Here is a 12,671-nt window from a genome sequence, read left to right on the forward strand (position 1 = left end):
GAGAGATCTAACCTAGAATTAAGGAGAAATTCCCTAACATCAGAACAATCAATCAGTTTTGGTGGCCTCCAAAAGTTGTGGCTGCTTTATCATTGGAGAGTTTCAAAAATAGACTGGACAGCCATTTGTTCTCAATGGAATAGGACAGTGATGGCTAACCTTTTTGTTGTCACATGCCAAAAGTGGGGAGAGCGCGGGGGGGGGGGTGTCACGCATGCATGTGCCCACACCCATAATTCAATGCACCCCCCCTGCTCATGCACGTGTGACTCCCCTGTGCTCCGCCTGCTTTTGGCACACAATGGCACAGTGGGCCTGGTAGATCCGTTTTTCGCCCTCCCCAGGCTCCAGAAGCTTTCTTGGGGGGTGGGACCGGAAGTCAGGAAACGTGCCATTTCCGGCCTCCGGAGGGCTTCCAGGAGTGGGGTGGGGAAAGCCTCTGGAGCCTATAATGCCTCTGGAGCCTGGGGAGAGTGAAAAACGGGCCTTCCGGTCCCACCAGAAGTCAGCAAATGGGCTGTTTCTAGCCTCCGGAGTGCTTCCAGGGGGTGGTGAAGGCCGTTTTTTGCCCTCCCCAGGCTCCTAGAAAGCATCTGGAGCCTGGGGAGAGCAAAAAACAGGCCTCTTCCCCCTCCCAGAGGCCCTCCCGCTGGAGCTGAGCTAGGGCAACGCTCACATGCCCATTGATATGGCTCCGTGTGCCACCTGTGGCACGCGTGCCATAGGTTCACCATCACGGGTATAGGACTTCCTCCTTGAGCAGAGGGCTGAAGAAGACCTCCAAGGTCCCTCCCGTTATTCTGTTACTCTGTTAATTGATCAGCAGAATGGCTTGCCTTCAGAAGTTGAGGTGCTCCAAAAATGTATATAAAATGTTTTATAGATGGCATTTACCACCTGCTAGGTTAGCTAAAATGTTTCAAAATATGTCTAGCAAATGTTGGAAATGTAATCAAAAGACGGGCACATTTTATCATATGTGGTGGACTTGTGCTAAAAAAAAAAAGGGTGGGTTCAAAAATACACAGATGGCTAGAAAAGATAATAGGGAGACATGTGAAAAATCAAGCAGAAAGAAGACACAGAATATTATCAAACTTGGAAGTTATTTTACCAGTAGGAAAAAAAAACAAGTGGAGAGTAAGAACGGAATCTGCATTGTTAAGCAAATTAAATACCTAGAAAATACAAGGTTTATTAAGCAATAAGAAATGTAATTAATAGAAAATTAATAAAATTTATTTAAAAAAAGAAGTTGGGGCGCTCCATCACTGGGGTGAGGGGAGTTTTTCAGAAGAGATTGGACAACCATTTAGAACATAGAATAACAGAGTTGGTGGGACCTTGGAGGTCTTCTAGTCGAACCTCCTGTTCAAGCAGGAGATCCTATACCATTCCAGACAAGTGGCTGTCCAGTCTCTTCTTAAAAACCTCCAGTGATGGAGCACCCACAACTTCTGAAGGCCAGCCGTTCCCCTAGTTGACTATTCTCACTGTAGGAAGTTAGCACCCACCCCTTTCCTGGAAGAATGAAATATTTTAGGAAATATGAAAAAGGCAGAATATTATATTTCCTTGGATGAGAAATGGATAAGCATGTTTTGAAGCAGCTCCCATCTTCCTGCCCCCACCCTTTGTCAATGGGCCATTAAGGCTTGGGCCAGTCTATTCTACATAACAAAGATGTGCCTCCTTCAGGCAGAGCCATAGTAGGAATTGCCAAAGATCCAACAAAGATAGGATTAGCCCTTTACACAATAGCAGCAGAAACTCACCACATGTGACCTGGGAAGCATGTGACCTGGGAAGCACATGTGACCATCAGCCAGCAAGGCTAGCTAAGACCCCCACCCCCTGGGAGTCTGAGAACCAATCAGGATACTCTTTCGGGGTCCCACGAAATGCAAAGCCAGAAAGAGCATAAAAACCCGTGGACTCGCTGTATTTGGCCCTTTTCTGTTCAGGAACTCAAGCCATGTGATCCTGTCCACCATTAAACCATCTTTCCAAGCAGTCTCCATGTTTCCAGTGTCTTTTTCCCCACTTGGAGCAGAACCTAGAAGGAGATTTCTTCCAACATCACCATTAGCAATTTCTCCTTAGTTCTAGGTTGCTTTTCTCCTTGATTAGTTTCCAACCATGGTTTCTTGTCTTGCCTTCTTGAGCTTTGGACAATAAGTTGACCCTCTCTTGTTTGTGACAAGAGCCCCTCAAATACTGGAAGACTGCTATCATATCTCCCCTAGTCCTTCTTTTCAGTAGACTAGACATACTCAGTTCTACATTTCTACATACCTACATGTGTTTGAAGTGGCATAGGTTCTCCTGCTTGAGGTTGGACTACCAGACCTCCAAGGTCCCTTCCAACTCTATTATTTTATGTTCTAATTCCTGGTCTCTCAAGTTTCCAGCTTGATGCCTTCACCACTTCATCAAACTGTCTCTAAAACTAATGTGAGTTTAGTTTAGTTTAGTTTATTTGATTTGTATACCGCCCTACTCCCGAAGGACTCAGGGCGGTGAACAGCCAAACAATAAAATACATAGATACAAAAAAATTAAAAATCAGATAAAATCAAATTAAATCATTTTGGCCCAGACAGATTAAAACACCCCAATAATTTAAAAACAGATTAAAATTTACTTTTTAATATTTAAAAAAGGGAAGAAATTAGGCCAAGCCCGCCTGATGGAATAAAAAGGTCTTCACAGCGCGGTGGAAGGTGCGCAGATCTGGGATCCTCCGTATCTCCGGGGGGAGCTCATTCCAGATGGTAGGTGCCCCCACAGAGAAGGCTCTCCCCCTAGGGGCTGCCAGTCGACACTGTTTGGCTGATGGCACCCGGAGGAGTCCCTCTCTATGAGAGCGTACTGGCCGGTGGGAGGCTATTGGTGGTAGTAGGCGGTCCCGTAGATAACCAGGTCCTAAGCCATGGAGCGCTTTAAAGGTGGTAACCAAAACCTTGAAGCACACCCGGAAGACCACCGGAAGCCAGTGCAGCTCACGCAGGAGAGGTGTTACATGGGAGCGCCATGTCGCTCCCATTACCACCCGCGCGGGCCGCACTCTGCGCCAGTTGGAGCCTCCGGGTGCTCCTCAAGGGGAGCCCCATGTAGAGAGCATTGCAATAGTCCAAATGCTAACATTCAGATTCAGAACTACATAACACTTCAATGGGAGACCTCTAGGAAACTCCAGGACTGAAAGATGGACCGGGCACATCCCAGAAATGGCAGGCATGTTGTCAGACAACCCTTTTTGAGGTCACTGCCAAGAAAATGCCATGGGCAACGACTTGTGAAATCTCCAGAAGATTGTTGAGATGGCCACAAGGAGGCTTTAAATATTGTGATGAAAGATTCTGTGTGGGTGGCGGTTAAAGAGAAATCAAGATGACCTCGTTCCTAGGCAGAGGCGGGATTGGCTTAAAAAATGGCAAGGCCTTCTACTCCACCGTGCTGGCTGTCAATCTCAGAGAAGAATCTGAAAATAAATGCAACATGGTAAGGTCAGCCAGAGACAATTCACAATAAGCAGCCCAACTGAAGCACAGAACTTAGAACATAAAATAACAGAGTTGGAAGGGACTTTGGAGTTGAAGTCCAAACTTCTTAGAATTCCGGGAGTTGAAATCCACACGTTTTAGAATTCTGGGAGTTGAAGTCCAAACATCTTAGAATTCAGGGAGTTGAAGTTGGAGTTCACAATAAGAAGCCCAACTGAAGCACAGAACTTACAACATAAAATAACAGAGTTGGAAGGGACTTTTGGAAGTCTTCTGGTCCAATCCCCTGCTGAAGCAGGAGATCCTATACCATTTCAGACAAGTGGTTGTCCAATCTCTTCTTAAAAATCTCCAGTGTTGGAGCAACACACCTTCTGGAGGTAAGTTGTTCTACTGGTGAATTGTCCTCACCGTTTAGGAAATTTATCTTTAGTTGTAGGTTGCCATCCTAGACTAGGCCAAGTCCAAAAATGGCAGGGAATATCTAGCAGGCTGGCACTCTTGATGAATCAGCCATCAATAGACACATAGGCATGGACAACATCTACAGACTATGCAAAAGAGTCAATCAACCAACCCAAAAGAGAACAAAAAGATTCCAGCACCTCTCCACCAGCACCCAGATCAGCAGAGATTAACTCCAAGGTGAACTTCAGACCAGCAATTAGGTAAAACAAGACCTCAATCAGGAAACTGCCGAAGAGCCACCAGCAAACAATTCAATCAAAGAATGTCTAAGACCAAACCCACCCCCACTGACAGGGCAAGACACCAGAATATAATGAGGATGAGAGAGGGCTGGTTTCCTTCTCTTCCTTTCCTCTTCTGGTTGTTGTTGCTGCTGTTGTTGTTGCTCCTCCTCCTCCTCCTCTTCTTCTCCTCCCCTTCCCCTCCTTCTCCTCTTCTTCTTCTCCTTCCTCCTCCCCCTCCCCTCCTCTTCCCTTCTCCTCCTCCTCTTCTTCTCCTCCTCCTCCTCCCCTTCCCCTCTTCTTCTTCTCCTTCCTCCTCCCCTCCCCTCCTCTTCCCTTCTCCTCCTCCTCCTCTTCTTCTCCTCCTCCCCTTCCCCTCCTTCTCCTCTTCTTCTTCTCCTTCCTCCTCCCCCTCCCCTCCTCTTCCCTTCTCCTCCTCCTCTTCTTCTCCTCCTCCTCCTCCCCTTCCCCTCTTCTTCTTCTCCTTCCTCCTCCCCTCCCCTCCTCTTCCCTTCTCCTCCTCCTCCTCTTCTTCTCCTCCTCCCCTTCCCCTCCTTCTCCTCTTCTTCTTCTCCTTCCTCCTCCCCCTCCCCTCCTCTTCCCTTCTCCTCCTCCTCTTCTTCTCCTCCTCCTCCTTCCCTTCCCCTCTTCTTCTTCTCCTTCTTCCTCCCCCTCCCCTCCTCTTCCCCTTCTTCTCCTCCTCCTCCCCTTCCCCTCCTCCTCCTCCTCTTCTCCTCCTCCCCCTCCTCTCCTCCTCCTCCTCCCCTTCCCCTCCTCCTCCCCTTCCCCTCCTCCTCCTCTTCTTCTCCTCCTCCTCCCCTTCCCCTTCCCCTCCTCCTCTTCTTCTTCTTCTCCTTCCTCCTCCCCCTCCCTTCCCCCTCCCCTTCTTCTCCTCCTCTTCCCCTTCTCCTCCTCCTCCCCTTCTCCTCCTCTTCCCCTTCCCCTCCTCCTCCTCCTCCTCCTCCTCCTCCTCCTCCTCCTCCTCCTCCTCCTCCTCCTCCTCCTCCTCCTCCTCTTCTTCTTCCTCCTCCTCTTTCTCCTTGAAAACCCCAGTCTCTTCATGCACTGATGATGTTACCTAGTTAGGGTCACGAAACGCCTGCAGGAAAACAAGCAAGCTCAGAGAGCCCCAAGTATCCCTCCTTTCAACCCTGAGCTACAACGTATTCTCCTTTATTGGTAGTGTAGGATATGAGAAAATTCAAAAATAAAATAGTATGTAGGTATATAGGGTAGAAATGCATATAAGTGAAGATTCAATTTTGCTCAGGCAGGGAGTTGGACTGGATGACCTGCAGGGTCCCTTCCAGCTCTGCTACTCTATTAAATTTGTTAGACATTATTCTGCTTTAAGATAGTTGGAGAACACACTGAAAGCATACCAATAGGTAACAATGTTGTGTTGGAATAGATCTTCTCTTGTTTGAGGCCCGTTAGAAAGAGGCCCACTCTTGAATGCCAAGGCAATAGAGATAAGGAAGAGCCATGCTTGCAAAATATTGTAGGGGTAGTTATGGGGAGGTATTGATGTAATTAGAGAAACATGTAATTAGAGAAAGAGATGATGATCTCTCTAAAAGGTGCTTCGGATTAGCCGTGATCGGTCCCTGGACCTGATCGGGGGGCGTGGGGGGTGTCGGGATAGAGAACTATCAAATGTAATGCTTTTGAAACTTCCGGTGTGGCTTCCTGGCTCAAACTCCTTGTTGAGATCTGCTGGGATATACCCCCCTATTTTGCAAAATTGTTTTTATTTTTATTTTTTTTTAATAAAGTCTCTTTGTTTTCATCGACCCATGCTTCTTGTTGGTTGAATTCATTTCCAACAATACCCACCCAGCCGGTCATTAGGGCCGAGAACCGGTTGTTAAATTATTTTAATCCCACCACTGAATATAGCCAGTGATGGGTTGCTCCCGGTTCAGCCCGGTTCGGCCGAGCCGGTAGCGGTGACGATGTGACGTCACCGAACCGGTTCTCTTTGTTTGGGAGCTGGGCCCTCCCGCCCGCCCCCACGTTATTCCTACCTTTATTTCTTCTTTTTTTAGCCCAGCTGATAGGCGTGGCAGAGTGGATTGCTGCACCTCAGCTGGGCAGAAACCTAATGCGCTTGCGCAGAACGCAAGTTCGGCGTGCATGCGAACATGCGCATGGTGATCGTGCGCAAACCACGTGCACGAAGAGAACCGGTGGTAACACCGGTTGGAACCCACCACTGAATATAACCGTGCATAACCGAGATCTTCTGGGATATACCCCCCCCCATTTTACAAAATTGTTTTTATTTTTTTATTTTTTTAATAAAGTCTCTTTGTTTTCATCGACCCATGGTTGTTGGTTGAATTCATTTCCAACAGTAGAGATCACTTCCTTTATGTCAGCGATGGCTAACCTTTCTGCCGTCGCGTGCCAAAAGCGGGGGGAGCGGGGGAGGGGGTCACGGGTGCGGGTGCCCACATCTATAATTCAATGCGCCCCATCTTCCCGCGCATGCATACATGACCCCCCCACACCTCCCCCTGCTTTTGGCACACGATGGCATGGTGGGCCCAGTAGGCCCGTTTCCCCCCCTCCCCAGGCTCCAGAGGCTTTCTAGGAGCCTGGGGAGGGCAAAAACGGACTTCTCCATTCCCCCCGGAGGCCTTCCCGGAGGCTGGAAACAGCCAGTTTCCCGACTTCCGGTGGAACCGGAAGGCCTGAAAATCAGTTGGCTGGTGCGCGCATGAGCTGAGCTAGGGCAACACTCGCGTGCCCACCAATATGGATCTGCGTGCCACCTGTGGCACCCGTGCCATAGGTTCGCCATCCTGGCTTTATGTCTTAAACCTGAAAATAAATTGGTAATCCCAACATTGTACAGCTAGGCCCCCGACTTACGCCTGCAGCTGTTAAATTAGTCACACAATTGTTAAGTGAATCTGGCTTCCAAAATGACTTTGCTTGTCAGGTTGCAAAAGGTGACCCCGGGATTGGACTCTACAACCGTCATAAATATGAGTCAGTTGCCAAGCGTTTGAATTTTGATTGCACGACCTCAAGGATCCTTCAAGTGCTCATACGTGTGAAAAAGAAAGAAGACCTTAGAGGTCTTCTAGGCCAGAGATCCCCAACCTTTTGGACCTCAGGAACCACCAACTTCATGTCACTCAGGTTGCGGGGCACCTCGCTGGCTTCTACTCGCCCCTCCCCTCCCAGCCCCTCCTCGCCTGCCCGCCTGGGCTCCTGAGGGCCCCAAGAGGAAGCAGTTGTTGAAGATAAGCAGCCACCATGAGAAAGAGTTTATTTTTAAATTTTTTTTATTAATCATATTTCTATGCCGCCCACTCTCCGAGGACTCTGGGAGGCTTACAACAATCGACAGTATACTAAATAGCGTATTGCCCCCTAACAATCTGGGTCCTCATTTTACCCACCTCGGAAGGATGGAAGGCTGAGTCAACCTTGAGCCGGTGAGATTTGATCTGCTGATCTGCTGAACTAGCAGTCAGCTGAAGTAGCTGCAGTACAGCACTCTAACCACTGCGCCACCTCGGCTCAACAGTTGGCAAAACAGCTCAGTTCAAAATGGATCTGACCAAGAAGGAAGCTCAGCAGAAGCACCTCACTGAGGACTAGGAGCATAGGCTTTCCAAGCAGAGGGAGGACCTGCGGGAGTGCAAGGCCAGGTACCGGCGCCCGGAGGCTCAGCAGGCTGAGATGGTCAGCCAGTTCCGGGCCATGAGGCAGTCCCACTGGAACAAGGCCCTCCGGCTCTTTGCCACCAGCAGCGCTTCCCTCCAGCTCTTCGCCCAAAGCCCCCTCCCCCAGGAGGCCGAAGCAGACCCCAAGTCAGAATTTCTGCCTCCCTCCGACCCACACAAAAAGACCCCAAACGGGTAGACTCTCTGCAGCAACACAAACATTCATTGCATGTATCTGGCCCAGGGGCCGTAGTTTGAGAACCCCTGATTTAGTGCAATATAAAAAATGCAAATAATTTTTCTGCGGACCACCAAAATTTTCTCATGGACCACCAGTGGTCCACGGGCCACAGGTTGGTGATCGCTGTTCTAGTCCAGCCCTCTGCTCATGCAGGAGGCCCTATACCATTTCAGATCATAAACGATAAGAAGTTACTGTTTTTCAGTGCCGTTGTTAACTGTGAATGGTTACTAAATGTTGTTAAATTGAGGACTTCCTGGATTTTGCAATGCCCTGAATAGTCATTTGAACAATGAGTTTGTGACTCATTGGATGACTTGTGCTACTTTATCTGAGCTTTGGCTTGAGGGGAAATAAGCAGCTGATTGTGTCTCCAAACGAACAGTCCTTATTACACTTCTTTCAACATTGGGAGTTAAGAGCTGCCTTGCTACACCTAGAAACCTCGCTGCCCCATTTTTGACTAGTCTAGCTTGTTGTGTGAATCCAGCTCGGCTGTTTTGTGATCCTTGGGTTCCGTGACTTGAATCAATTTGATTTATCAAATTTGCAGATGATACTAAGGTGGCAGGAATTGCCAACACCCTAGATGATAGGCTCCGGATCCAGCTGGATCTCGACATAATATATTTAGACTTCAGCAAGGCATTCGACAAAGTAGACCACAACCTACTTCTTGACAAGCTAGAAAAAAGTGAGATAGCTAGCATCAACTACCAGATGACTTTGTAACTGGCTGACAAACCATACTCAACGAGAAGTCCTTAATGATACTACATCTACATGGAGGGAAGTAAGCAGTGAGGTACCACCAGGTTCCGTCTTAGATGTGGGAATGCAGTGGCATAGTATATGTGTAGACCAGTTTAACTGGTTGGACACTGTATGGAGCTTGGCACCGAAATAATCTGAGTAGAAAAAGTGGGTTCATATGGATACTCTCTGAAGGGCCCTATTCGTTCTCTCTTTGTTCATAACATAGGCTGTGCCTGCATTAGCAAAGACATCTCCTTGTAGAACATTCCTGAGGCTTGAGGTAATCTGATACCTCAAGATGGGCCTCCCAGCTAGCAGCAAATATGATAAGTTTTGTTTTTACATTAGGTATCGCTTTCCTAGAATTCACATGATTTACTGTAATATGGTAGGATGTGAAAGTTATGTCCAGATATGGAGAAAATCCTTTGTATCACAGATGTAATATGAGAATGTATAGCTGTAATCATGCCTTCTGATATGCCCTATACCCTTGTATAATAAAAGAGGGTGACGGAGTCAGCTCTCTGCGCTCTCTCATCCCGAGAAACACCTGTCCTTGTGTTATCTCTAATCTGGACTACTCATGAGAAGCCCGCCAGGATGAATGCAACATTAGGCCCAGTACTCTTCAATATCATTATAAACGACTTAGATGAAGGAATAGAAGGGGAACTTACCAAATTTGTAGATACTAAGCTGGCAGGAATAGCCAACATCCTAAAAGATAGGGTCAAGATCCAGATGGATCTTGACGGACTTGAACACCGGGCCCTATCTAACAAAATGGAATTCAATGTAGAGAAAAATAGTCTTACACTTAGGTAAGAAAAACCAAAAGCACACATATAGACTGGGTGAAACCAGGCTTAATAGCTGTGACTGTGAGAGGGATCTTGGAGTCTTAGTGGACAACCAGGTAAATATGAGCCAACAGTGTGCAGCGGCAGCCAAAAAAGCCAATGCAATCCTAAATTGCATTAACAGAGAGATACAATCAAGATCAAGGGAGGTACTAATACCACTCTACAAAGCCTTAGTAAGACCACACCTAGAATGCTGCATCCAGTTTTGGTCACCACACTATAAAAAAGATGTTGAGACTCTAGAAAGAGTGCAGAGAAGAGCAATCAGGATGATTAGGGGACTGGAGGCTAAAACATACGATGAATGGTTGCAGGAATTGGGCATGGCTGGTCTAGTCAAGAGAAGGACCAGGGGAGACAGGATAGCAGTCTTCCAATATTTGAGGGGCTGCCCCAGAGAGGACGGGGTCAAGCTATTTTCCAAGGCACCTGAAGGCCAATTGCAGATACAAATCTGGTTCTGAAACTGCGCAATAAAACTGTCTCTGGCTGACCCAGGAATGTTGTTTGGTCCCATCATTCCATAACTGGACCTTGGAGGTCTTCTAGCCCAACCCCCTTGCCTAGGCAGGAAAAAAACCCTACACCACTTCAGACAAGTGGTAGTCCAACCTCTTCTTCAAAACTTCCAGTGGTTTCAGTATGGTCAGCTTCAAGCTAGATGGAGGGAAGATCAAAAATTTGGTGTTATGCAAAATGAGGAAAATCTGGTGAAACAGATTAGAGATCAAAGTCAGATGCATATTAAAAGGTTGTATAATGCATTATTGGAAATAGATTCAGAAAAGGAATTGGTTAAGGATTGTATGATAAAATGGGCACAAAACTTTCAGGAACCAGTGATGATGGAAACGTGGGAAAAGATTTGGGTCAGAAATGTTAAATTTACGCAAGCACAAAATTTGAGAGAGAATTTTTATAAAATGTTTTATAGATGGCACTTAGATCCTAAAAAAATATCATGTATGTACTCGAATTTGCAAGCTAAATGTTAGAGATGTGAATGTAATGACGCAACCTATTATCATATATGGTGGACCTGTAAGAAAATCAAGGCATTTTGGATAAAAATCTGGTGGGTGATGCAGAATATTCTGAAAAGAAGGTTGAAATTACTCCTCAATTGTTCCTATTGGGTATAACGATGGACTGTACGGTATCAGAGACTAAATTGATTTTGAACTTAATATCAGCAGCTAGGCTGTTGGTAGCGCAATATTGGAAGGAGGACTCTTTGCCTACTATTGAAGAGTGGATACTGAAAGTAAAGGAATTTAGCAGAAATGGCGAAAATCTCAGTGTACTTGAAGGACTATACACAAGAAAGATACGTATCAGAATGGAGAAGATGGACTGATTAGATTCAAAATAAGTATCAGACAAGAAAATATCAAATAGCTTATGAATGAACGTTAAGTATTAGAAGTATTATGTTATCTATAGTGGAGTTAAGGTTTCGGGGGGGGGGGAGTTAGTAGTCTGAGGCTAAATAGGTTAATCTAGTTTATGATTGTTAAATGAAATGTCTTGTATTTTGCTCTGGGAAGTCTGGGGGGGGGAGGGTGGGATGAAGGGAGGGAAAGGGGTGTGGGGAAGATGGGGGGGAAAAGGGTGGGGGGAATATGGGGGGGGGGAAGAAAATTCTTGTTTTTTTGTAAAACTTTTCAATTAAAAAAAAAAAAACTTCCAGTGGTTGGGCAGCATCCTCAACTTCTGGAGGCAAGGCGTTCCATATACCCTTCTCTAACCTGTAGGAAGCCACGTAAGGCGGGGGGGGGTGGGTAGGGGGGTGGGGGGGGTGGGGAGAAAGGCGGCGCTCCCCGAGCCCAGCCCCACGCGAGAAACGAAAGCGCGGCGCATCCAGGCGGGACCGGAGGAGGGCAAGAATCCAGCTGCGCAACGCCCAGCCCCGGTTGGATTCGTCCTAGCGCCGCACGTGGCCGCCTGCCCGCAGCCCCTTCCCCAGCCCAGCCGTCCGCTTCTCCCCTCCCACCCAGATATCGGCAGCCCAGCCACTGAGCCGCATCTTTTGTCGCTCTGTGTCTCTCTCGCTCGCTCTCCGGACCGCAGCAACATTAAGAAGCAGCTGCGAAAGCATCGGAGACGCCAGCCGGGATGAAGGCGCCTTTGGCCATCCTCTTGGCCGCCTGCCTCTGCGTGGACGGCGGTGAGGCTTCTGCCCGGCCCCCCTTCAGCTCACCAGCCCCTTCCCCTGCTTCCCTTCGGCTTCTCTCCCCTCTCCCCCTTCCCTGCCCTTTCCCCCCCCCCCACCCAAAGCCCCCCCTGCCATCGCTCCCCTTCGCCTCTTGCGCGCCCGGGCGGGATCTGGAGCGCTCGCGCTCGCCTCGGGGCTGCGGAGCCCGGCGGCGGCGGTGGTGGTGGCGGTTGGATCCAGGAGTTTCCCCAAAGGAATGGCGGGGTGGGCGGCTCGCGTTTTTCCTCGCTTCCTCCCGTCTTTGTTTGTTTGTTTATTTGTTTATTTATTTATTTATTTTTGGGGGTCCCCCTTGCTCGCTTCTTTCCTTCCTGTCTCCCTCCCTCCCTTGTTTATTTTTTTCCTTCCTTCTTTCCTCCCTCCCACCTCCCTCGTTTACTTATTCCTCGTTCGTTCGTTCCTACCTACCTACCTATTTATTTTTCCTCCCCTCCTTCGTTTCCTTCCTTCCTTCCTTCCTTCCTTCCACCTACCTACCTACCTACTTATTTTTCCTCCCCTCCTTCGTTTCCTTCCTTCCTTCCTTCCTTCCTTCCTTCCTTCTACCTACCTATTTATTTTTCCTCCCCTCCTTCATTTGTTTCCTTCCTTCCTTCCTTCCTTCCTTCCTTCTACCTACCTACCTACTTATTTTTCCTCCCCTCCTTCGTTTCCTTCCTTCCTTCCTTCCTTCCTTCTACCTACCTACCTATTTATTTTTCCTCCCCCTCCTTCGTTT

The 12,671-nt window shown here is 47.9% G+C and overlaps 1 protein-coding gene across 1 annotated transcript in view; it reads left to right on the forward strand.

The window, feature by feature from the left end:
• The first annotated feature begins 11,627 nt into the window (after positions 1–11,627).
• LOC139315568 (lymphocyte antigen 6E-like) overlaps positions 11,628–12,671 on the forward strand; it is a 30,217-nt gene continuing 29,173 nt past the window's right edge. The window contains exon 1 of the mRNA XM_070941958.1: positions 11,628–11,905. Coding sequence (XP_070798059.1) covers positions 11,854–11,905 — 52 coding nt within the window. The 5' untranslated portion in view covers positions 11,628–11,853. The remainder of the gene's footprint in view (positions 11,906–12,671) is intronic.

This window comes from Pituophis catenifer, unplaced genomic scaffold (assembly GCF_029215685.1).
Source record: "Pituophis catenifer annectens isolate HBS135680 unplaced genomic scaffold, rPitCat1.0.hap2 SCAF_3, whole genome shotgun sequence".
Lineage (NCBI taxonomy): Eukaryota > Metazoa > Chordata > Lepidosauria > Squamata > Colubridae > Pituophis > Pituophis catenifer.